Below are 26989 nucleotides of genomic sequence, written 5' to 3' on the forward strand. Positions count from 1 at the left end.
ACGTGTGCATTATTTAAAAATTTAAAGATTATAGCCAGGAATCCACAGGAAATTACCTAACGTTGCAATGGGAGTTATTTACTTTTTGCAAACTGTTTTACAAAACCTCAATTGTTTTAATTTATATTTAACAGTGATTGAGTATTTGTAATTCTACAATTATCGTCGGTATGTTGGGGTTTTGTATACAAAATTTGTTACTACACTGTGAGTAGTAACATGACCACAAGTTGGGTTGACAGTACCGTGGGTGGTAATTGAAGTAGAAAAATAAACAAACGTAATTGCGAGATCGCCCTTGATGTGTGTAAAATGCAACATATAAATTACATCAAATGAGGCATAAAACTAACCCTTTTTTAGTACTAATGATGGAAAAAGTGTGCTTTTGTCTTCCTTTTGTATTTTCAGGATTAAATGAGCGCAAATGAACAAAAGAAGCAAAAATGCAGCTAAATCTAACAGAAATACAAGAAAAGGAATAAACGTGGCATGCCCGACCCCTCGACAACATCTTCCTAAGCAAAAACAAGATATCAAAAGGCTGAACATGCCCCATGCCCACCGGACACGGGGGCGTACCCAAGTGTCTGCAGAAAAGACAAAGTGGTAGAAGCTTCTATCTCCCAACACGGGGGCGTGCCCAGCTCCACACGGCCGTGGGCAACACTAAGATTCGCAGAATCCAAGCAAATCTTGATAGTACAGATATGCTTCTGCACACGGGGACGTGCCCAGCGGACACGGGGGCGTGGTCAACTAATGCAGACAAACTGCAATTAATGAAGAAAGAGAAAGTGGATGGACACGGGGCCGTGCTCAATGGACACGGGGCCGTGTCCGGGCTTCTGTGCAGGCTATAAGTAGAGGTGCTTGGTTCACTTCAAAGGCATCCCTTGGCAAACCACCTCTCTCCCACTTCACCCACACTCCACCACCATCACAACACCCACATCCACCACCATCATCCATCATCCATCATAGAGTGTGTGTAGTAGTCTCGGGATCCAAGATTGATAGTAAGAGTTCTTGACAATCAAAGGCCATGTTTGCCTAAGTCTCTTACATCACTTGGTGAAGATAAGCATTTAGTGTAATACTTTTGTTTTGTTAATCTTTTCGCACTTTTTGCTTGGTTTTGTATTAATGACTTTAATAACTAGTTTCTTATGTTGAAGGTGAAACTTCCTTATCATTTGTCCATGGTGTCTTGGTGTTATTTTACTGTCTATATAAAATAAAGGATTTATACCATTCATATCTCTACGATCTATATAGAGATATGTTGGCCACCTGGTCGGGGGTTAAAGGAATGGTTTGGTAAGGTTCTTGCCTTGTTCAGTGTATAGATCCTGCAAGGACCTGGGTCAAGCTTACTAGGACCTCCTTCAATACCAAGTGGTATTGGATGGCGGGGGTCCGAATGGCTTGCTCCCCTCGTATGTAAACTACTATTAATATATTAACCCGGCTACTTGGGATTGTATCCCTGCTGACTCAAACCACTTAGCCGAGGGTAACGTCACCTTCAAAAGAGGGGCCTACCACATTACCCTTTAATAACTTAATTAATTATCATTCAATAATCCAACCCTTTAGGATTGTATCCTTGCTGACTCAAACTACTGGGTTGAGGGTAACGTCACCTTCAAAAGAGAGGCCTACTACTATAATTAAGATAATCTCTCAAAAAGTGCAAAAGTGCGGAAAACATCAAATGTTACACTAAAGGCGAGTCGGATCCAAGTGATTCATCTTGTCTATCTGTTTTTATTTTATTTATATTTTCAGCATTTTTAGTTTTTATTTTCATGTTTAAACCTTTTTCCAAAATCAAGTTTTTGGCGCCGCTGCCGGGGACACAAGGATTTTAAGGAAGTTAGGAATCAACGGCCTAATCTTTTTTCTTATTTTTCTGTTTTTTTTATTTTTCTTAAATTTTCAGCTTTTGCAGAGCTGAGCACGGGCCGTGCCCGCTGAACATGCCCCGTGCCCAATCTTTGGTACTGACAATCTTGTTTTAAGTCAGACCGTAGCTGAAGACGGGGCCGTGCCCAATAAACACGCCCCGTGCCCAAGTATCAGATATTGAAAACAGAACCGTAAGATCCCGACGGTTGGTAATTTCTAACGCAAACATGAGCGATACTGATTTTTTTTACTACCGCTCCTCTTATGGTACGTGGTGTCAAATATGTGGTGGAACTCACGAAGATTTAAATGTTATTTTTTAAATTACACTCCCCACTATATAGATCCATTGTTTTCCTGTAGCCTTAAGAGGGGCGAGAGTAAAAATAATCCCTATCTCTCCCTAGAATGCTCTCAATCATCTATTCTAAATGAAATGATTCTTGATGAATTTTTTCAAATGGAAGATCTAATTCTTAATTGGATAAAAGAGCTTGAGATGGATATAATTAATTCATCTCAAGACGACATTCAAGAAGAATTAGTGAGATCGCTTTCGGATAAAAACAACTTCGTTGTTCCCGAAATCACCTCTAACTCTCGTGAAGACTTGAGCGATAGTCGTCCCTGTGTCGACTGTGCCGTGAAGGACTCCCCATCGAATTCCGTTGATGCAGACATAGACTTGAGCGATTCGACATACAACTTTTTTAACGAGAGCCTGGATAAGGGATGGACTTGTCCACCTACATTTAGCATAGGAATCACCCTTTCCGATAACCTCTTGTGTTCTCGTCTTAAGCTAGGGCAATTAAGGTATCTCAGGAACTTCGGTGTTGTTCCGTCTAGTAAGGAACCACCCGATTCGGATAAATTCCTTAAAAATAGAGGAAACTTCATAAACAGCTTCTATACATGGGGCCGTGTCCAGGTCAGCACGCCCCCGTGTCCACCAAAAGATTCCCATCTGACTTTTGTCAGAATGCGGACAAAAAGTGATAGAATCTTGTCTGCACACGGGGCCGTGTCCAGCCGACATGTTGCCATGTCTAGCTTGCTGTCGTTTTCTATAAATGCAGCAAGATTCCAGCACATTTGGACCATTCAAAAGACAGAGATTTGGTGGCATCTTCACACATACCATACTAGGTATATTCTAAAGAAGTTTCTCAACAACCATCTTGTCTTTTCTACTTTTGTCCATTGCCTTCTTCTTCATTTTTCCCTCAACACCTCGATTAAAGCTTAAAACCTCCATGGTTTCAAGTTTTATTGTAATGTTTGTTAGATTTTTATTCAAGGAATCATGTTAAAAATAAGTTTTACATCACTGTTTAAGTTATTTCTACTTAAAAATGCTTCAAAAGCCAGAAAAGTAATTTAAAACTCAAAGATTCCTTGTTCCAAAAATCTGCAGAAAGGTGAACACGGGGCCGTGCTTAGTGACCACGGGGCCATGCTCGAGGAACTGTTGCACTAAAATGAACTCTTTTCGGTTTGTTTTCTTAGAATGGCGAGCAGAAATAGTGGAACATCTTCGTCACACTCCAGGAACAACCGTCAAGGAAGAAGGTCATCAGTAGAAGACTCCCTCGTTAACTATGTCTATGCCTTGAGAGAGGCCATAGACGAAATGACGGGGGTTGAGGAAGCTCTGGTCGACCGTATCAATCATTTATCGGTGGGTCTAGAAGGGTATCTTAGGGAGGTCAACCTTTTGCACCAAAGGTTGAATATCCTCGCTTCTCCTCCTTTGGTACCTATAATTACACAAAGGGCATGGAATGTGGTATCGGAAGTTATCATACCGGCCGAGTGGTACGCCATGCACACGGAACCCCCTCCAGACATACTATAAAGGGTCCCGGTTGCCGTCGCTCCTCCACCACAAGATGTTGTGGAAAATGAGCCTGCCTTCTTCCTCCCGAGAGAAATAGAGGAGTGGCTCAATGACATCCAGGGGACACCTCTTGGTTCCGAGTTCTACAACGCCTTTAAAATACTGGGAAGCTATTTCTGGGCTTTTGTTATTCCTATAATAAGGGTAGAACACCTTAGGATGATTTCATGTATCACTTGACCTAACTATCTTAGGAACTTTCTTTTTAACTTTTTAGTTTTCTTTATTTTTCTAGGACCTTATGTAACTCTCTGTATTTAATGAATGATGGTTTTCAAAATTGTTTGGTGTTTGGATAATGTTGTAATGGGTAAAACACACTCGGGATGGTGAAGGATACTAAGGGAAACTTGAACCAACATCCCATGCACAAAAACAGAGCCTCCTGACAATTTTTCTTCATTACAGCAAGTTTAGCACGGGCCGTGCTCAGCCAACACCCCCCGTGCTCAAGGATCTGAAGAAAAACACCCAGTTCAGATAACTGGACACGGGGCATGTTCGCTGAACACGCCCCCGTGCCCAGCCTTCTGTTACTTTCTGTTACTGGCAATCTGAACACGGGGCCGTGCCCGGTCACCACGGCTCGTGTCCAGGTGCCCAGTAACATAAAATTTTGTTTTAAACACACCTTTTTACACATTCAATCAACCTAAAAACTTATTTTTGGGACACGTTGAGGACAATGTGTAATTTAAGTGTGGGGGGGGGGGGAGATGCTAAAACCTTGAAATTTTGCAAATCCTAACTACAAGCCTTACACAAAACTCGATTGGAACCGCTAAACACCCCAAATTTTTTCAAAAACTTTTCATTTTTTTACTTGTCTTGGTTTAAATTGGGAATAACAAGTTCTAAAAAGGTTATATTTTTATGAATTTACAATCGATAGCGTCGTGATAAAAAGAACCAACATAAGAAAATTATGAAACGGCATGACAAATCTAATTAAAATTTGATTATATATACTTGATCACATTAAAAACCCATTCCCACAAAAAGTGAGTTTTGAGCCTTTAATTGAGCATACAAATACACATCTTTAAACTAAATGCTCATTTTTCGTTTCTTGTGTGAATAGCCGCTTGGTTTCTTACGACTCTAGAACATGCCAAGACAATACATTCCCGGTCCTTACCAACTTAATCCCAAGTAAGTAAATGATGGAGGCATTAGGACTAACCCTTTTTTTCTTTCAACACCATTATTTTTCTTTTTTCTTTTATCACCTACCCAAAATCCCCCTAGTTAACCCCTTTGAGCCTAAACCTTTTCATTTCTTAACCCACAAAACAAACACCCTTTGCCCACCAAAACCCTTTTTCATTTCAAACCCTTCATTTTAGTATAAAGCTCGGTTTTCATGTGACATTCCTTATAAAAAAATGATGAAAATGAAGTCTAGCAATAAACAAACAAGTTCCTCAAAAGAAACTTTGTTTGAAAAATGCTAAGTTTGAATAAAAAGTCACAAAAACAAAAAATTTACGAAAACCGACGCTTTTTACACCTTTCGCCCTTTTCTACTAACCACTAACCCAAAACCACCTATCTTTAACCCAAGCCTAACCCTTCCCCAAGTCCTCTTGATATTTACAAAAGTTTATAGTTAAAAAGGAGGAGGATTGATTGCTTGGCAAGCATATGTTAGAAGTAAGTTCCATGCCGGTCTCGAGTATTTCACAAAATACATCTTCGGCCGAGTGTTGAGTGATCTCCCGTGAGGTATGTGAACTTGTATATAAATGGAATTTTAAAGAGGCATATTATGCCCAAATAAGTAATTTCTCTTATGTAATGTTCTAAATAAATCATAACGAATAGGATTGTAAATAACATAAAAATAAAACTTAATAAAGATCTTGGAATCCCGACACTCAAGACAAGCACAAAACCTTCTCTTCTACCCATTCCATTTGGGAGTGTAAGCCACATTAAAAAGAGTTTTGCTTGAGGACAAGCAAAGATTCAAGTGTGGGGGTATTTGATGTGTGTAAAATGCAACATATAAATTACATCAAATGAGGCATAAAACTAACTCTTTTTTAGTATTAATGTTGGAAAAAGTGTGCTTTTGTCTTCTTTTTGTATTTTCAGGATTAAATGAGCGCAAATTAACAAAAGAAGCAAAAATGCAGCTAAATCTAACACACATACAAGAAAAGGAATAAGGGTGGCATGCCCGACCCCTCGACAGCATCTTCCTAAGTAAAAACAAGATATTCAGAAGGCTGAACATGCCCCATGCCCAGCGGACACGGGGGCGTTCCCAAGTGTCTACAGAAAAGACAAAGTGGTAGAAGCTTCTATCTCCCAACACGGGGGCGTGCCCAGCTCCACACTGCCGTGGTCAACGCTAAGATTCGCAGAATCCAAGCAAATCTTGATAGTACAGATACGCTTCTGCAGACGAGGCGGTGCCCAGCGGACACGGGGGCGTGGTCAACTAATGCAGACAAACTGCAATTAATGAAGAAAGAGAAAGTGGATGGACACGGGGTCGTGTCTGGGCTTCTGTGCAGGCTATAAATAGAGGTGCTTGGTTCACTTCAAAGGCATCCCTTGGCAAACCACCTCTCTCCCACTTCACCCACACTCTACCACCATCACAACACCCACATCCACCACCATCATCCATCATCCATCATAGAGTGTGTGTAGTAGTCTCGGGATCCAAGATTGATAGTAAGAGTTCTTGACAATCAAAGGCCATGTTTGCCTAAGTCTCTTATATCACTTGGTGAAGACAAGCATTTAGTATAATACTTTTGTTTTGTTAATCTTTTCACACTTTTTACTTGGTTTTGTATTAATGACTTTAGTAACTAGTTTGTTATGTTGAAGGTGAAACTTCCTTATCATTTGTCTGTGGTGTCTTGGCGTTATTTTACTGTCTATATAAAATAAAAGATTTACACCATTCATATCTCTACGGTCTATATAGAGATGTGTTGGCTACCTGTTCGGGGGTTAAGGGAATGGTTTGGTAAGGTTCTTGCGTTGTTCAGTGTATAGATCTTGCAAGGACCTAGGTCAAGCTTACTAGGACCTCCTTCAATACCCAGTGGTATTGGATGGCGGGGGTCCGAATGGCTTGATCCCCTCATATGTAAACTGCTATTAATATATTAATCCGACTACTTGGGATTGTATCCCTGATGACTCAAACCACTTAGCCGAGGGTAACGTCACCTTCCAAAGAGGGGCTTACCACATTACGTATTAATAACTTACTTAATTATCTTTCAATAATCCAACCCTTTAGGATTGTATACTTGCTGACTCAAACTCCTGGGTCGAGGGTAACGTCACCTTCAAAAGAGGGGCCTACTACTATAACTAAGATAATCTCTTAAAAAGTGCAAAAGTGCGGAAAACATCAAAGGTTACACTTAAAGCGAGTCGGATCCAATTGATTCATCTTGTCTATCTATTTTTATTTTATTTTTATTTTCAACATTTTTAGTTTTTATTTTTCATGTTTAATCCTTTTTCCAAAATTTTGATTTGATTAGACGTTGAGGATAATCCAGTAATAAAAGCACTTTTGTCCTTGGACGACCTCGGTATCTTACCAACACTATACTACGCTCACGATGGGTGCACTTGCCCATATGTGTGTTTAGTGTTAGCAGAATATCGTGTTTTATAAATTTAAAACTTGACTAAAGTGTTAAAAAGGGCTAAAAATATACACATAAACATATAACGCTACACACGCATCACCCTCAATAACTGTAAACTGATAAAACTTGTCTTGATTAAATTGGGATTCACTCACTAGTATTTCCCACTGACAAAATGTTTTTAAACGCGTTTTAGGTAACAAAATGTGAAAGCCAAATAGAAGCCAGCTGGAAAGCACTGAAGGCTTGGAAAAGTGGCTATAAAGTTACCTAAATAAAAAAGATGTTTTTATTTAATAAAATAGGGTTTGTCCCTATAAAATGTTTGTAATGGAAACTTGAGGATTTCCCATGTGTTTAATATTATAAAAATGTGGTATTTTACTCTGATAAAATATTTCCTAACTACGATCCTGATGTAAATTCCGCTGCCAAATTGATAAATACCGATACCACCATCTCTGAGTAGGCCGCGGCCGCCCACCTCCCGAGGCAGGGGTCGGGGGTTGCGACATAATCAATCGCTTTCTCAAAGGCAAATTTCTCATACGATGACTTAGGTATTTATTTACCGCCCGACGATTTTGAAGACGATTTTTTAACCGATAGTGGCTTACTATTTTTTTCGTAGAGAAGCTTGAGGAAGTCGAAGCGGGAGACACGGCATCGTCGTCGGCCATTTCAAAAAAATCGTCAAACGTCATCACGTACAAGGTAATGAAAATCTTATGAATAATTATTTTGTTGATGAACCAAAGTATGATCATGAAACATTCCATTACCATTTTCATATGTCGAAACCGTTGTTCCTAAAAATTGTTGGTGATAAGCACAATATCCTTGTCGCTGCGTGGACTTGTCACTGGATTTGTTTAGTTCTTTCTAAGGCTTAAGTGATTACTTCGAGAAGAGCTGGTGGTTGAGGTGGTTGTGGTTGAGGCACAACCGGAACTCGTATCCTGCATTTGGATAACCAGGATTTTGGTAGGTGGGAGGAAAAGGAGGTGGGTGAAGTGCATTTTGAATGACCGCCTGTAAATATGGGTCATAGGATGGAGCTGGGTAAGCATAATCTGCTGCTGCTGCGGCGTAAGGGATATCAAACCCTGTTGGGTTTGGGTAGGTAGGAATGGGGTTGTCATAACCCACAGGTGCTGGGTCCACTGCTGGAGTTGTGTGGCAGCGTCCACCCATTTGTGGGTCCTCTAGTATAGATGGATATGAAGGTGGGAGAGGTGGAAGAGAACTAGACCATTCTCTGGCACGCAACGACATTCGAACGCCGGTATGGATCTTCCTTTGTTGTGGTTGTTGTTGCTCCTTGAATTGATCCGGGGATTTTGGTTCGTCTTCTTTTGGAAGAGGTGGAGTTTGAGGAGGTGGGTATGTAGGTGGTGGATGCTCGGGGGTGTGATAAAAGCTAAATTGGTTAAAATATTGGTCCCATTCATCAGGACCTTGATATGGTGAACCTGCGTATGATGCAATGTCGCTGGATAATTCTATAGGATGTTGATCAGTTCCGGATGGTGGCATTTCCAGGTCAGAATCGTTATCCTACTGGTTTTGACTCGGGTGAGGTGAGTTAAGGTAGTTTGATGCATGAAAGGAGTCATGTGAGAGATGAGAGTGGGGGTGGTGTAAATATGAGTATCTGGGTGGTTGGGATGAATGGGATTCATGGGAATTTTAGGAATGTGATGGTTGCGGTTGTGAAGGTCTTCCGCCCCTCATGGGTCCTATTCCCATTCCTCTTATTCTTGGTGGCATAATTACCTGCCAAATATACATATTCGAAAATGTTAATAGCTATATGACACGTATTTACGAGTGTGTACGATTTTTACTATATTTTTAAGTACCCTTTTTACTCGTTTATCAACTTTTAAATTTATAAAACACGATATGACACTATCACTATCCACAACACGCTAGGGCAAGTGCACCCATCGTTGGCGTAGTATAGTGATGGTAAGATACCAAGGTCGTCCAAGGACACAAGAGCTTTTAATACCGGAATATCGTCGACGCCTAATCTAATAAAATTTTGAGTAAAGATTTTTTATAAGTAAAATAAAGAAACTAAATAAATAAAGAAACAAATAGACAAGACAGGATCAACTGGTTCTGACTCATCCTTTATGTATCCTTTGATGATTTCCGCACTTTGGGTTTTTTAAGAGATTATCTTAGTTATAGTGGCATGTCCCTCTTTTGGAGGCAACACCACCCTCAGCCATATTGGCCTGAGTCAGCAGGGATACAGTCCCGCAAGGCCGGAATACTGAAGATAATTAAGTAAGTTATTAATGAAAAAAGTAGCATGTCCCTCTTTTGGAAGCAACGCTACCCTCAGCCATATTGGTCTAAGTCAGCAGGGATACAATCCCACAAGTCTGGTGTTGGCCCTTGTAATCAAGCCCAGAAGAACAGATGATATGAAAAGCCAAAAGTGGTTCTCAAAAGTTGATCACAATAAGTAGTGCATGCCCTAGATTCTCTCCAATGACAGTGTCTTCTATCAGCTGATGATTCTAAGTGTTGATCTTCACAACAACTGTTAATCAAAGAACTACTGAGGCATAAAGACTGAAGTCCTTACAACTGATGTTTCTCAAGTACTGATGAAGACTAAAGCACTGCTGACTCAAGGTCTGTCACCCTTTGAAGAAAGCACTGATCTCCAACATTAGTGTTTATGTAATCAGTTGTTTATTGTATCAGTGTTTTGCATGTATCAGTAGTTAGAGTTTGTTAGTCTGTTAGATGTCACTGTCTAGGTGACGTCAGCATTAGATGCTCAGTAGTTAGGATTGTACTATAAATAGAACAGTACCTATACTGTTCTATTAGCTCTTTTGCACCAATCATCTCGTATGAACAAACTAGTGAGCTCAGGCTGAGGGGAGTTTAGTGTTCATGCATGCATAGTTAAACTTTTGTAACTCATACAATCTTTTGACTAATGAAATCATGTATGATGAAAACTATTCTTCTTTGATTGTGTTATAAAGTTTATTTCCATTTCCGCTGCACAACATTCTCTGTTAAATAATACAATCAAAAGAAACTCAGATCCTAACAGCTGGTTTAAATTTTTATTAGTAGTTTATTTCTAAGGGATTCAAGCTATTTTTACTTCCCCCGATTTGATGCGATTTGCCTCAAAGGAAGTCCTAGTAAGCTTGAATCCAGTCCTCGCAGGGTTTATACACTGAACGAGGCAATAACTTTACCCATACCACCCTTCTAGCCCCCTTCCAGGCAGTTAACGCGCTATATATAGACCGTAAAGAGACGAATGAGTGAATGAACAAAACACGAAGAGATGATAGAATAAAGTTCACTTTCAATATAAAAAACTAGTTATTTAAGTCATTAATACATACTCAATTAAAAAGTTTACCAAAGCTTGGAAATCAAAAGTAATACATAAATGATTTATCTTCACCAAGTGTTGTAAGAGATTAGCCAAGCACCAGCCTTTGTTTCATAAAAACTCTTATGATCAATCTTGGATCTCGAGACTACTACACACACTCTAAGGATGGATGATGGATGAATGTAGTGATGATGGTGGTATTGTGGTGGTGGAGATGTGGCAGGTGTGAGAGAAGTGGTTTGCCAAGGGATGAGTTGCAAGTGAACCAAGCACCTCAATTTATAGCTGAAAACAGAAGGTTTATACGGCTCTGTGCTTGGTAGGTATGACCCCGTGCTCTTATCCTTCTCTGTAACAACTCTCACTAAAACCAATACTTAGTATGTTAATTATCTCTTAAGAAAACCCTAATTGAGAAACCCAAGTAATTCTGCATAAACCCTAAAATTTTCAGAATCATCTGAATCAGGATCAGGGCCCCTAAAACTCGGGGGGGGGGGGGGTAAAACCCTAGTTACGATTATCTTAATAACTATCTGTCGAATTCGAATTTTAAGAATCTGTCAACTCAGCAAAGCTAGATGCACGAAAGGCTACCCTATGGAGTAGGGTGACCCCTCGCGTCACGCGACGCCCATAGGGGTACCCCTCGCGTCACGCGACGGGGGTCAAAATTCGTGTATAAATAGAGGGGGTTGGCAATCGAATTTTGGCACAAAAACGACGTTAAAACTCAAATTACACACGGAGATATCGCCTGTATACTGCACAAACACACACAATTCACGAATCGCTGCCGCAATCAGGGTAATAACTCGATCGCTATTACGATTCAACGTCCGATCGATTGTAACTATCCAACGATTGTTTAAGTGCTGCTCAAATTGAGTTTATACTTTGTTATTCATCGTGATTTCGACTTGAATGTTTGAGTGCTGTTCGAACTCGGACTATACTCTGTCATTCGTTGTGAATCCGTTGAATTGTTAAGTATTACACCTTATTAATCGTTGTGAGGGTTTAATCTCGTGAATTGTCTTAACTGCTGTATTAGTTACTAACCCGTTTGTGTGTGCATTGTTATTTAAATTAGGTTAATCAAGGCGCATCAGTAGGCTTATACTCTGCTCGTTAAATATGCAATGTGAGTCATTCTCTTTTTATCAACTGTTTTACAATACTCCAAAGTATTTTTCCAAAGTTATAATTACAGTGATTAAGTTTATGTAATCACCAAATTACAGCTGGTATGTGGGGTATTGTGCACAGTACTATTGTTTTTATCACTTTAGGTGGGCGAACCTAATTAGTGATACCCGTCACCATTGGGGCAGCCAATGGGGGATATAACCACAGTCACTGAAACGAATCGAGTGACAAATACTGCGGGTAGTTGGTTTGATATCAGAAACATTGTAATCTCTCTTAATACTGTGAATTATAACAAATGAGTCGTTTTAGTAAAACTGAATGATTCATTCAGTATTTCCCCGCTGACAAAACCTTTTTCAAACATGTTTCAGGTGATCTGTTGTGAGCAAAGAAAAGTGCATTGAAGCACTACAAGCTTAGAAAAGTGGCTCAATGTAAATAAATAAAGAAACATGTTTTGAGAAATAAAGATTTCCCAGTGAAATCACCTTATTGTAAATTATGGGATTTATCCCTAAGTTATGAAAACGGGCAGTTTTATTATTACAAGATCCTGCTTAAAAAAAAAAAGACTTCCGCTGTCGCTTAAATTTAATACCACAGAATTTCCTGCCTCGCGGCTCTGGACCGGGTCAAACCGGGGCCGGGGGCCATGACAGGAAAAAGGTGGTATCAGAGCCACTGATTTAAGCTTACTATTGATTTTAGCCTATTGAGAAATACTTAGGAATTCTAATTGCTATTCCGTGAATATCTGTTTTATTAATTGTTAAGTTATAGCATGGGTAAACAAAAGCTTTCTGCCATCTACCACAAATTAGATACTGCACCCACAGAAAAAGGAACCTCTTCCTCCAAATACCCAGCAGATCTGAAAGAAGGGATTTTTGTCCGGAAAGCACAATATGAGAATCCTCTTACCCCAGAGAATAGAAATTCGATTATTAGAAAAGGCAAGAAACCCCAAGTCAAGAAAAGTGATGTTTAATCCGGAAATCCAGGAATTAGGCAATAGTCCACCTTGGGAAGACAAATTAGATGAAAAATGGGCAAATCTTTATATGCTAGCTACCGTAGCAGAAAATGTAAACCTCTAACTACCAATAAACCTGGTCTAGTAGAAAATTACTACCCAGTAAATAAATAAATCCTAGTGTGTTCTCTTTCCTGTTGTCTTTTGTACAAATTAGTATGCAATAAAACTTCAATGTTTAGTTGTAAAACTTTGTTCCAAAGTTTTAACTTAGCATTTTTGTGCATTTTGCATATATGCTATACAGCATGAGTGACATATCGGAAGCATTTTAGAATCTCAACCTCTACCCAATACCAATTGAAGTCTCCCACGACTTTACTGGTTATACTGCTGACATAGAGGAACCTCTGGAATTCCAAGCTCCACCGCTGGAAAAAGCAAAACCTAAAAAGAGAAGAAGATATGTAGGATGGAGGAAAGTGCGCAGGAGAAAGCCAGCCACTAGGAAACTCCCCAAAATAGAAAACCCTATAGACAAAGGAAAAGGAATCGAAACCGGAGAGAGTTCTAAGCCAGCAGAAATATAAATCAGGGAAAATTCTAAACAAAAAGGAATAGAAATTAGAGAGAGCTCTAGACAACCTGAAGAAATCACATTTCAAGATGAAATAGACCGTCTATTGGCAAATTGTGATGTCATTAGCCCTATCAACAATAATCTATACCCTTACCCGGCCGAAATCCAACTTCCCGTAAATCTGGAACCAGCTATTCCAGACCCACTAATCCACACTCGACCTTTAGGCCAAATGGAAGAATGGTGGACGAATGACTGGCAATTCCAAAACATGATTAATAGTCCTTATTCCTTCCTCCCATAGTTTGATCCAGAACCTATCCCCAATCCTCCAATGAGCAACGAAAACTTAGCCGAACTTCGTCAGTTCGGTGAAGAGCTGATAGGTACAGGGAATAGGATCCGGGAAATGGGGGAACAAATCTCCTGGAAATACGACGAAAGGGAGCGTCGCTACTAAACTGCCAGTTGACCAAAGAATAGTGGGGTTGGGAAGAATGTCTGTATAATAACAGTAGTAGAAAAATATAACTCTGTAAAATGGGAAATAAAACCTTGTAAGACAAACAGTGTGTATGGATGCCTATATAACCTATAAAACAAAATAGAAGTCGAGACATCGACGATTTTGGATATATATATGTGTTGTAAGATTTTATGCGCTTATGTGTAATTGTTTGTTATATCTAAATATCAATTATTGGATACTAATAATTCATATCAATACTAATTATCAGATGGAAAACGCAAATGAACCAGTTAATGAAGTAAACCAATCTGAGAAAAATCAAGAAAATCAATATATGACTAGGCAGGATATTGAAAATATTATTGCTCAAGGGATAGCCAATGCTATTCCAACAATTATGGCTGCTGCTCAGAAACCTGCTGAACCACAACAAATCATTCCTAGTAAACGTACTTCGGAAGATAACGATAGTAACAACATAAATGGAGGCGGCAATCATGACGATAATAATCCACGACAGGCCCCACTTCCTAAGAAAATGAAAGCTGCAACGCCTGGTTGCACTTACAAAGAATTCCTTGCTTGTAAACCAGCAGAATTTGCAGGTAATGAAGGGGCAACTGCAACACTGCGTTGGTTAGAGAAAACCGAAGCAGTAATTGCAATAAGTAAGTGTGCCAAAGAAGATCAGGTCATGTATGCTTCAAATTTGTTCAAAGAAGGGGCGCTAGAGTGGTGGAACACTGTATTACAAGCAAAAGGAAGAAGGATCGCTTATGCTATGAACTGGGAAGAATTTAAGAATCTTGTAGAAAGAAAATTCTGTCCCGAATATGAAAAGGAACAAATGGCGAATAAGTTCCTAAGCCATCGTATGGTAGGCGTAGAGTGTCGTGGTTATACCTCGACATTCTTTGAATATGCTAGAGTGGTACCAACACTGGCTTCACCAGAATTGGTACTCATTTCTCGCTATATTTGGGGACTAATTAGTGAATTCCGTAACATCGTTAAGGCTGCACGACCTCGTACTATTGACGATGCTGTGGAATTAGCTAATACCCTAACCGATGAACTGGTACGCACAAGAGATGAAAACAGGAAGAAGGATTTGGCTCAAAAGATTACCCAAGGATTTCGTATGGGTAATACAAAGAAAAGAGGAACAGGGCAATCCTCAAATCCTCCTTTTTGCAGAAATTGTAGGAAGAAGCACTTTGGAAGGTGCAATGTGACCTGCAATTTTTTGCAAATCTGTGGGACATAGCGAAGAAAATTGCAAAAAGAAAACCATAGTATGCTATAACTGTGGAGAAACAGGACATTACAAAACAGAATGTCCTAAATTGATCAAAACCATAGACAATAAAGGCAAACCAGCTAATGGAACAACAAAGAAGAATGCCCGAGCATTCCAGCTAACCACCCAGGAAGCAGAACTCATTCCAGATGTGATAGCCGGTACGTTCCTAGTTCATGACGTGTTTGCAAAAGTATTATTTGACTCTGGTGCAAACCAAAGTTTTATCAATACTTCATTCTGCCAAGCTCTTAACTTACCTTTAACCACCCTTAGGCAGATTTTTACAGTCGAAACGGCGGATGGGAATTCAATTAACATAGATAAAGTTTTGCAAGAAGGAAAGATAGAACTTTTAGGCCATAAGTTTTCTGCAAACCTGTTACCTATGAAATTAGCCGGATTCGATGTAGTATTAGGAATGGATTGGTTAGTAGCCAACCATGCTCGAATCCTTTGTGATAAGAATTCCATAGAAATCCGTACTCCGACAGGAGAGGTAATTCTAATTACAGGATATAAACCTCGAAAGCCACTGAAATTCATTTCAGTAATGAAGTTGGCTAGTTATTCAAGAAAACAAGAAATGGTGTATATAATTTCTGTAATCATTAACACTAAAAGTAAGGAACTCCAGGACATCCTTACAGTCTCAGAATACCCAGATGTCTTTCCAGAAGAATTACCTGGGTTACCACCCGATAGAGAAGTAGAGTTTAGAATTCATCTAATTCCGGGTACTACACCAATAGCCAAGGCAGCTTACCGATTAGCACCCACCGAAATGCTAGAATTGAAAAAGCAGTTAGACGAATTACTAAGCAAAGGATTTATACAATCTAGTTCATCCCCTTGGGGAGCATCAGTTGTTGTTTGTGAAAAAGAAAGATGGATCGATGAGGATGTGTATCGATTATAGGGAACTAAAGAAAGTTACAATTAAGAATCGATATCCATTACCTAGGATTGATGATCTTTTCGATCAACTTCAAGGCGCTAGGTATTTTTCTAAGATAGACTTAACATCTGGATATCACCAGCTGAAAGTACAAGAAGAAGACATACCTAAAACTGCTTTCAGAACTAGGTGTGGTCATTATGAGTTTACAGTCATGCCCTTTGGACTAACAAATGCCCCAGCAACATTTATGGACATGATGAATCGGATCTGTAAACCATACTTGGATAAATTTGTAATCGTATTCATCGACGATATACTTATTTATTCCAAAAATTCAGAAAGAACATTGCGAGCACCTGCATGCACTCTTAACTTTGTTAAGAAAGGAAAAGCTTTATGCCAAATTCTCGAAGTGTGAATTCTGGTTGCAAGAAGTGCAATTTTTAGGTCACATGGTGAATCATGAAGGAATTCACATAGATCCTGCTAAAATAGAAGCAATCACCAAATGGAAGGTCCCGCAAACAGTTATGGAAATTAGAAGTTTTCTAGGCTTAGCTGGATACTACAGACGATTTATTAAAGATTTCTCTAAGATAGCTGTACCTTTGACTAAGTTGACCCGTAAAGCCGTTAAGTTTGAATGGGGACCTAGACAAGAAGAAGCTTTTAAGATTTTAAAGCACAGATTAACGAATGCTCCAATTTTAGCTTTACCCGAAGGAACAGAAGATTTTGAAGTATATTGTGATGCTTCAAAATTAGGATTCGGATGTGTGTTGATGCAACGCAAGAAGGTAATTGCGTATGCCTCCAGGCAGTTGAAAAAGCACGAGAAAAATTATACGACTCATGACTTAGAATTAGGAGCCATAATTTTTGCCCTTAAAATCTGGAGACATTATCTGTATGGAAGTAAGTTTACTATTTATACAGATCATAAAAGTTTAAGGTACATATTTGGGCAAAAAGAGTTAAATATGAGGCAAAGAAGATGGATGGAAATCCTAAGCGATTACGACTGTGATATTCAATATCACGAAGGAAAGGCAAACGTAGTTGCAGATGCCTTAAGTCGTAAATATCATGAAAAACAAAAGCGAGTCCGTGCTCTTAGGTTAAATCTACAATTAGATTTAATGGAACAATTGAAAAATGTACAAGCTACAGCAATCAAGGACGATGCTGAAGGAATGAAAGGTTATGTAAAAGAACTAGAGCAAGGAAATGATGGAATTTGGAGATTCCACAAGAAAAGAATTTGGTTACCTAAGCAGGGAGAATTAAGAAATAAGATTTTAGAAGAAGCTCATAAATCTCGGTATACCGTACATCCAGGAAACAATAAGATGTACCAAGATTTAAGAAACAATTTCTGGTGGATAGGAATGAAAAAGGATATAGCTGAATACGTATCAAAATGTCTTACTTGTTCCCAAGTTAAGGCAGAACACCAGAAACCTTCAGGACTACTACAACAGTTAGAAATGCCTGTATGGAAATGGGAACTCATAACAATGGATTTTGTTACTAAGTTACCCAAAACCAGAAAAGGTAATGATGTGATTTGGGTAATTGTGGATCGATTAACCAAATCAGCTCATTTTCTACCAATGAAGGAAACCTTTAGCATGGAAAGGCTAGCCAAGTTGTACGTAGATGAAGTAGTATCTTTACATGGAGTCCCACTCTCCATTGTATCAGACAGGGATAGTCGTTTCACTTCCCATTTCTAGACTAGTTTCCAGGAAGCAATGGGAACCCGACTCAATTTAAGTACTGCATATCATCCTCAAACAGACGGACAAAGTGAAAGGACGATACAAACCTTGGAAGACATGCTCCGAGCATGTGTAATTATTTTTGGTGGTAATTGGGATAACCACTTACCCTTAATTGAATTCTCCTATAAGAATAGTTATCATTCAAGCATCGAAGCTGCTCCATTCGAAGCACTGTACGGACGCAAGTGCAGAACTCCAGTTTGTTGGGCAGAAATAGGAGAAAGTCAATTATCAGGTCCAGAAATTGTACAAGAAACCACAGACAAGATAACGCAAATCAAGGAAAGACTGAAGACGGCTAGAGATCGCCAGAAAAGCTATGCAGACAATCGCCGCAAGCCACTAGAGTTTCAGGTAGGAGACAAAGTACTCTTGAAAGTTTCTCCTTGGAAAGGAGTAGTACGATTCGGTAAGAAAGGAAAACTGAGTCCTAGATACATTAGACCATTCCCAGTAATCCAACGAATAGGACCAGTAGCTTATCGTCTACAACTACCAGAAGAATTAGCTGGAGTACATGATGTATTTCATGTATCCAATCTCAAGAAATGTCTATCAGACGAATCCCTGGTAGTACCTCTTCAAGATATAGAGGTAAATGAAAAGTTAAAATTTGTAGAGCAACCTTTACAGATAGACGATAGAAAAGTCAAATTTCTCAAGCACAAACGACTAGTATTAGTCAAAGTCAAATGGAATTCCAAGAGAGGACCAGAATACACTTGGGAGCTGGAATCAGAAATGAAGCAAAAATACCCTCATTTATTCCAGTAAATCCCGAGGACGAGATTTTTATTAAGGTGGGGAGGATGTAACAACTCTCACTAAAACCAATACTTAGTATGTTAATTGTCTCTTAAGAAAACCCTAATTGAGAAACCCAAGTAATTCTGCATAAACCCTAAAATTTTCAGAATCAACAGAATCAGGATCAGGGCCCCTAAAACTCAGGGGGGGTAAAACCCTAGTTACGATTATCTGAGTAACTATCTGTTGAATTCGAATTTTAAGAATCTGTCAACTCAGCAAAGCTACATGCACGAAAGGCTACCCTATGGAGTAAGGTGACCCCTCGCGTCACGCGACGCCCATAGGGGTACCCCTCACGTCACGCGACGGGGGTCAAAATTCGTGTATAAATAGAGGGGGTTGGCAATCGAATTTTGGCACAAAAACAACGTTAAAACTCAAATTACACACGGAGATATCGCCTGTATACTGCACAAACACACACAATTCACGAATCGCTGCCGCAATCAGGGTAATAACTCGATCGCTATTACGATTCAACGTCCGAACGATTGTAACTATCCAACGATTGTTTAAGTGCTGCTCAAATTGAGTTTATACTTTGTTATTCATCGTGATTTCGACTTGAATGTTTGAGTGCTGTTCGAACTCGGACTATACTCTGTCATTCGTTGTGAATCCGTTGAATTGTTAAGTATTACACCTTATTAATCGTTGTGAGGGTTTAATCTCGTGAATTGTCGTAACTGCTGTATTAGTTACTAACCCGTTTGTGTGTGCATTGTTATTTAAATTAGGTTAATCAAGGCTAATCAGTAGGCTTATACTCTGCTCGTTAAATCTGCAATGTGAGTCATTCTCTTTTTATCAACTGTTTTACAATACTCCAAAGTATTTTTCCAAAGTTATTATTACAGTGATTAAGTTTATGTAATCACCAAATTACAGCCGGTATGTGGGGTATTGTGCACAGTACTATTGTTTTTATCACTTTAGGTGGGCGAACCTAATTAGTGATACCCGTCACCATTGGGGCAGCCAATGGGGGATATGACCACAGTCACCGAAACGAGTCGCGTGACAAATACTGTGGGTAGTTGGTTTGATATCAGAAACATTGTAATCTCTCTTAATACTGTGAATTATAACAAATGAGTTGTTTTAGTAAAACTGAATGATTCACTCAGTATTTCCCCGCTGACAAAACCTTTTTCAAACATGTTTCAGGTGATCTGTTGTGAGCAAAGAAAAGTGCCGTGAAGCACTACAAGCTTAGAAAAGTGGCTCAATGTAAATAAATAAAGAAACATGTTTTGAGAAATAAAGATTTCCTAGTGAAATCACCTTATTGTAAATTATGGGATTTATCCCTAAGTTATGAAAACGGGCAGTTTTAATATTACAAGATCCTGCTTAAAAAAAAAAAAAGACTTCCGCTGTCGCTTAAATTTAATACCACATAATTTCCTGCCTCGCGGCTCTGGACCGGGTAAAACCGGGGCCGAGGTAGAAGAGAAGTTTTTGGGTCTTGTTTATAGAGTGTCGGGAATCCAAGTTCTTTTTATTCTTGTTTTTATTTTATTTACAATTCTATTCAACATGATTTATTTAGAACCTTTTAAGAAAAATAAATATTTTTGGGCATAACATGTCTTTTTAAAATTTCATTTAGCTATTATATATTCACATACCTCACAAGTAATCACTCAACACCCAGCCGATGACGTATAAGTGAAACGCTCGGTCCCGGTATGGAACTTACTCCTACCATATGCTTGACAAGTAATCAAACCTCCTCCTTTTTAACTTAATCTTTGTAAATATCAAGAGAACTTTGAAAGGGTAGGTTTTTGGTTAAGGGTATGGTAGTTTTATTTGAAAAGTGGATAAAGGCGTAAAATGTCAATTTTCTTTTGAAAATTTATTTGTGACTTATGTACCAACTAAATGCTTATAAGCAATAAGTTTGCTATTTATTTCAAGCAACTAGAGATTTTTTTTGATAGAGTAAAGTCACATGCTTTTGGCCATTTTCAAAAGAACCGAATTTTACTAAAATAAAGGGGTATAATAAGTAAAAGATGATTTTTGGGTGATGGTGTTTTGTGGGTTTTGAATGAAAGGTTTAGGCTCAAAGGGTTGACTAAGGGAAGTTTTTGTGGGGAGATAAATTAGAAAATAAGGTTAAAAAAGAAAAAAAGGGTTTAAGTTCTCATTGCCTCAATCATATACTTACTTGGATTAGTTGGTAAGGACCGAGAATGTTGTGACAACCCTCACCAAATCAGGTATCCGTACGAATTAATTAATATTTAATTAATGCTTAATTACTGTGCTTACTTACAGTTGTGATTAAATCTGCTACTTGAATTCTGATACCTACACATACATGCATCATACTTTATTGCTGTCACTTCATTATTTACACAGAACTACAGTGACAAACTTAATGCACGAAAGCACAATAGCACAATGAACGGATAACCCAGTAAACATGTTGACATAGCTAGCACAAGACAGACACTGTCTCTAAGGCCAGTATGATCCAGGAATAGATTACTACACTGGTAGGGAGTGTAGGGAGGTGAGGATTGTAAAACTGCGTCACTAGGTGATAGTTATAGTGACCGGATGTGTCACACCCTGGCTTTTGCAGAAGCGTGGTTTATTTGGTGTGACTTCTTAATATCATAGCAACAATCACAACAATGCTAAATGATAAAAACGTAAGATGTTCGTCCATTAAAATAATTTAGAAAATGCATAACATATTGTCTTTAAAAATATCAACCACTGAATACGTTACAAACCATGATTTGTTTAAAAGGAGTCCATAAGACTCGACGAAAGACTATTAACAAAACGAGGATTTGAGACATGCAACCCGTCCAGGAAGGAGTTACACCCCCCAAACCTATGACCCTAGATGACATCCCTATTTAGTACGCAAGTAACATGCATCACTTGCCAGATCCAATTAATTCCCTGAAATACATGTAGTTTGAAAAGTCAACAAAAAGTTGAGCGAGTTCATGTGTATGTGAGTCTATATAAATCATTAAAGTGTGTCTGTATAAATTGTTAAAATGTGTCTGTATAAATGTAGGTCTTTGGTATGTAGCAATAAGGAAAAACAAATCAATTAATGTGTAGCTAATACATTAATAAGTGACATGGCCTAGGAAGCACTCAAACCTGTATGCGTATTTCGTACCGGCCCCTCCGGCGGAACGACATAGTCACCACATGCAGCCACTCGCAGGCCCATGGATGGGGCTCGCAACACCCAATAGATCTATCACTCATGCCCCTCGGTCCTTATACAAGGATTAATGGTCTTACGATAATAGCCTACCCATTCACGTGATCTAGCAGTAAATTCCCTAGCTAATCATACCATGTATAAAAAGGTCTGTAAATGTCTGTAAATGTCTGTAAATGTCTGTAAGTGTCTGTAATAATTGTAACATGTATTTCACCCCTGAAGTATAAAACCGAAAACAGTTAAGAGAAAAGGGGGACATGAACTCACAGTATTGCATCTTCGGTACTTGTAACCCAAATCTCTTCAGCAAACACGACTCCCTACAATGTACTAGGGTCTATTAGATGAACGGGCTGTGCCGTGCCTTGCCTTGCCTTTGTATTTATGTTTTTGAGTTACGTTTCTGGTATTATTCCAAGTTATAATAATTATGTTTTAGCTTTGGAATAATTGTTTATACAATAATTCTGTATTAATACTTCTCAAGTATTTTAGCTTCGTGCTTCCGTCCCAAAGGTGGGGGTATTTATACATGTATTTTGTGATTAAGGTATTGACATTATACATTCCTAAGTCCCACTTTAGAAAAATATACAATAGCTTATTTGTCCGAAAATAACACATACATAATGTATATTTCCCTGTCTTCTAGAAAAATATATCATAACTTTCAAACTAATATATTTCTACTTGTTTCATAAATACTTTATATGTTGTGATTAATTTCATTTATCAAAATGTTATCCATCCAAAATATCCTAGTAACGGTATTTTGTTACAAAAATTATGGCGAGTTTTATGTTTGCAAAACATAGTCGAAAATATACTAGTAAACTCTTGTCTAGAAAATATTTACTAAGTGTTAGGATTTTCGGAAAATTTTGCCATGGTCTCCTTTGTAAATGGAGGTGTCCATGCTTTAATAGCATATCATTTTCTTTTACATATACCCCGTAGATCATTTTCAACAATCAAACCGACATATAGACACACAAAGCATTACTTACTTTATTTCAGCTTCATCACCCAAAACTGGACTGTTTTCGAGGATTTTTATAAAATAGTTAACCTTTTCAAAAAATTCCCAAATTTTTACAGAATGACTCATAAAATCCATATTTTATTATGTAAAAATATCAGGGTCCAGTTCGTTACCAATATTTTATAGAAATTCATTTACCCAACTACATTCAGATTTGTTACTTTTTGATTGCAGTTTACGGAATAATTCATTAAAAATTAACCGTAAGTCCGATTTACGAAATTCCAGTTGGAGGGTCATCCTAACAACGTTGACCATCTAATATAAAAATTTCATGAGTCGGTTTCACTCAGGTTTCAAGTTATGACTCCGAATACAACATACTTTTTCTGCAGTAAAAATGCAGCTTGAGCTGCTGTCCAAAAACAGTCCTTTAAAAATAGTAAACGGTCTCCAAAAATTATGATTCCAGTGCCATTTGTTTAGTTATTCCAAAATACACATTTTAGGCTTCAGAAAATCAGTTTTTCGATTTGTAAAGACCCATTTACGGCCTGTTGAAGTTGGCTGGAAATACAATCAGCTTGCTGTTTACAATGTAAAAGTTACTAAAAACGCGTCAACGATTGTTCTAACAACGGGTTTATCGAGAAATCAATGATCAAACAACATGCGTACTTATACCAACATAATACAACCAGATTTTATCATTACATAAGTTTGTGTTTAGGTTCCTTGTTCACTTTCTCTTTGTGTTCTTATTTTAAGCTTCAAACAACAATGTTTCGAACAATCAACGTAGAAATGATTCATGAGCTAGATCGAAGACTTACTACTAGCACAAGGTCTAGGGATGAACTTGTGAACAAGAAATGATGGTGAAAGAGGTGTGAGAATGCAAGGGGTGATGTTTCTTCAAGATTCCAAGCTCCAAGCTTCACAAGGTTCCTTCTATTACTTGATTTGGACTTGAAAATGAATCAAGGGAGTGAATGTTGAAATGGTGGTGGTGGTGGCGGATATAATCAGCCAAGAGGGAGAGAGAGACTGAAGGAAAATGGTGGAGTGACTTGTTGGTGAAGATGGAATGATGAAGTAAATCACTAGCCCAACCTATATGCCATCATGATGATCTCTTGGCAAGATCACCTCCCAATAAAAATTAAGGGGAATATTAAGTAGGGGATTTGAAATGATTGAGGGTGGGTCCCCCCATGTGAGCCGAGAATTAGGAGGTTAAGGGTATTTTCTAGAATAGTGGGTGTATGTCATGTTTCTATAGTGTGTGGGGATTTTTGTGACCATAAATACTTAAGAATAATAAAATAATGTTTCTGAAAAAATTTTGGTGTCCCGGGTAATGTCTGGTTGTTCGGTTACGTATCGTTCCGTTAAAGCGTTTAATTGTACTGCATAGTGTCTTTTATGCATCTTTTTGTAACGAAATTAATTCCAACACTTAGGAAAGCGTTCAGGACCATTTAGTCAATTCTCTGTATAGTACGAGTGTGTTAAAAGCTGAATTGTTGCTGAGAATGCAGAATTCTGTACTTAAAACGAGTTTTAGGCACTTTCCGGCACTCAAACTATCACCTAGTGACATAGCCTTATGGTCCTCACTTCCCTACACTCCATACCAGTGTAGTACACTATCCCTGGCTCATACTGGCCTCAGTATAGTGTCTGTCTATGTGCTGGCATTGTCAGCATGTGTCTGGGTTATCCGCTCACTGTGCCAACTGTGCTTTGTGCATCAGGTTTATCACTAAGAGTCTGTATGAGATAAATGGAGCGACTGTATGTAAAGTGATGCACATGTATGTATGTAACATAAATCAGTAAGCAGTTTAAAGTGTCAGTTGTAATCAAGAACAGTCATCAAGCACATAATTAGAATTAATTAATTTGTACAGTACCTGTAATTGTGAGGGTTGTCACATTCTCCCCCTGTTAAGAAAATTTCATCCTCGAAATTTGTACTACCCTAACTCCTTAGGGTTTCATTATGCGTGTATGTATACAAATAATACCGAGGCAAATAGTCACCAAACCGAATCAAACCTTATTCACATCAAGTGAGTCCAAGAGTATATAACAACACAAGTCCAATAGTTAAAAGGTATGTGCCTTAAGAATTTAATGTCAAAGGCATAAGTCGTATTGACGTGTAGTCTAGTGTAATCCAGTTACAGGGGTTCCACAAAAGAGGAGTTTTGTCCAATAGGATTCTCAAATGATTGGTCATTGTATGCAAATTTCCTCAAACCATAGCATCTGCTACATGAACTCAAAATCAACAACTTGGAGATGAAAATGACCTGTCAACTTTCGAATGAGTAAATGATAAGAATTTGTGTGCTGACATTCTCGAATTGCGAAAAATACACCAAGTGAGGTAAAAGAGAATATGGTGTGTCATTGTTTTAATTCGTAGTTGCATCAGAAATGTTTTAATAACAAGTCAACAAAAGTATATGTAGTTTGGGTGAAACAGTTGACCATGGTTAGCACAAGATAATGACACCACATGGTGTCGAAATGACGAGATTCAATAATAGTGGTGACTAAACAAGTTTACCGTGACTGAAATTTAATGAAAGTGTACAAAGGCAACCCGAAGGTTTGATTTACACAATGTCGTAAAATTCCTAGTTGAACAAAGAATATCAAAGAGCCATTGTTTTTGATCGAAGGTGAAAAAGTATTAAATACCGCTAGGTATTCGATAGACAATGAAAGAATCGTTAAGAGGTACATTGTGCTATGGAATGAATCTATGTACCATTGCCTCAACCCACAATTGTGTTGAGACCGCTTTAATCGTGATAAACGATACGGATTTAGGGCAATTAAATAATTAAAATCCGTGTATGAAGTGAGTAACCAACTTAGCGCAAGCTTCAATTCTGTGAAAGTATCACCACAATGTATCGAAATCAACAAACGATTTAGTGGAGTCGTAGGCCAATCGAGTCCACTATGTCTCGAAACAAAAGAACCCTTGCAAGAATATTTGAATGTGATGTTCCCAATACACCACATGGCGTCTCAAATCAAAACAGGTGAAATGGATAAGTTCAAGCAATTGAACTTGGTTCTGGCGTAATCCGACAATAAACGTATGTATTAATAAGGAATTCTCGGCATGGTAGAAAAATAAACCATGAATGTAATTTGAAAGAAAGCGGTTTCAAGAAAAATGTGTTGGCTTGGTAACAAAAGAGCCAACAATAACAATAATGTAGGTTACTCGAATCAGGAATCAGCAATTAGGTTTAGCAAAATAATATGTAAATTCCAATGAAGTGTTTGTTCAAAACGAAATCACATGCATAGCAGATGATGCATGTATGTCAGATAAGTTTCCAAGAAAAGGATCAACGAGTATCTGCTAAAGTGAAGAAATGACCAGATGTCGAAGCAAATGTGTGTTCGCTCTCAGCGAGAAAATTATTGTGATGCAACTACCATTAAGGGGAGTAGAGATGCAAACATCTACTCGCTAGAAGCAAAAGTGACGGTTTCAACGAAAGAAATTTAAGTACTTTCTGTTCTGTTAACTGAGATGGCATATATGTCAGGTTAATGGTGTTCGATTGAGTTAACAGATATGGTGTCTAAGTAACAACCTTTACACGTTTGGACCTGGGTTCCCAAGGGTCCTTATCATATGTTTTCTAGATCCACAAGGTTTCGTATTCTGTGTAACTCGGTTTTGTGCATTGTTAGGAAACACCATCTTGTGTGCGTCTAAAAACAAGTTATCGTCCCACGATTTCCCCGGTATACTTTCTTCCTGAATTCATCGCTAACGACACTTGATCATAAATCCGTCGTGTAATAGTAGTTGGATCCTCACAGTTAGTTAAATACGTAATTCATTAATCCTTAGCGAGAGTCACCGACTCTCGTGGGTTAGCTCGTTCGGCTCCTAGTAATTGATGCTCATTTGAGAGTCACATCCTTCTTCTTGATGAGCAGAGCTGGGGTTACCCAAAATGGGAAACTTGGTCT

The 26989-nt window shown here is 38.4% G+C and overlaps 1 protein-coding gene across 1 annotated transcript; it reads right to left on the reverse strand.

The window, feature by feature from the left end:
• Positions 1–8334: 8334 nt before the first annotated feature.
• On the reverse strand, positions 8335–8973 carry LOC110888434 (extensin-like). The gene has a single exon (XM_022135959.1). The coding sequence runs from the start codon at positions 8971–8973 to the stop codon at positions 8335–8337; it is 639 nt and encodes a 212-aa protein (XP_021991651.1).
• Positions 8974–26989: the final 18016 nt, after the last annotated feature.

Source organism: Helianthus annuus, chromosome 11 (assembly GCF_002127325.2).
Source record: "Helianthus annuus cultivar XRQ/B chromosome 11, HanXRQr2.0-SUNRISE, whole genome shotgun sequence".
Classification (NCBI taxonomy): Eukaryota; Viridiplantae; Streptophyta; class Magnoliopsida; order Asterales; family Asteraceae; genus Helianthus; species Helianthus annuus.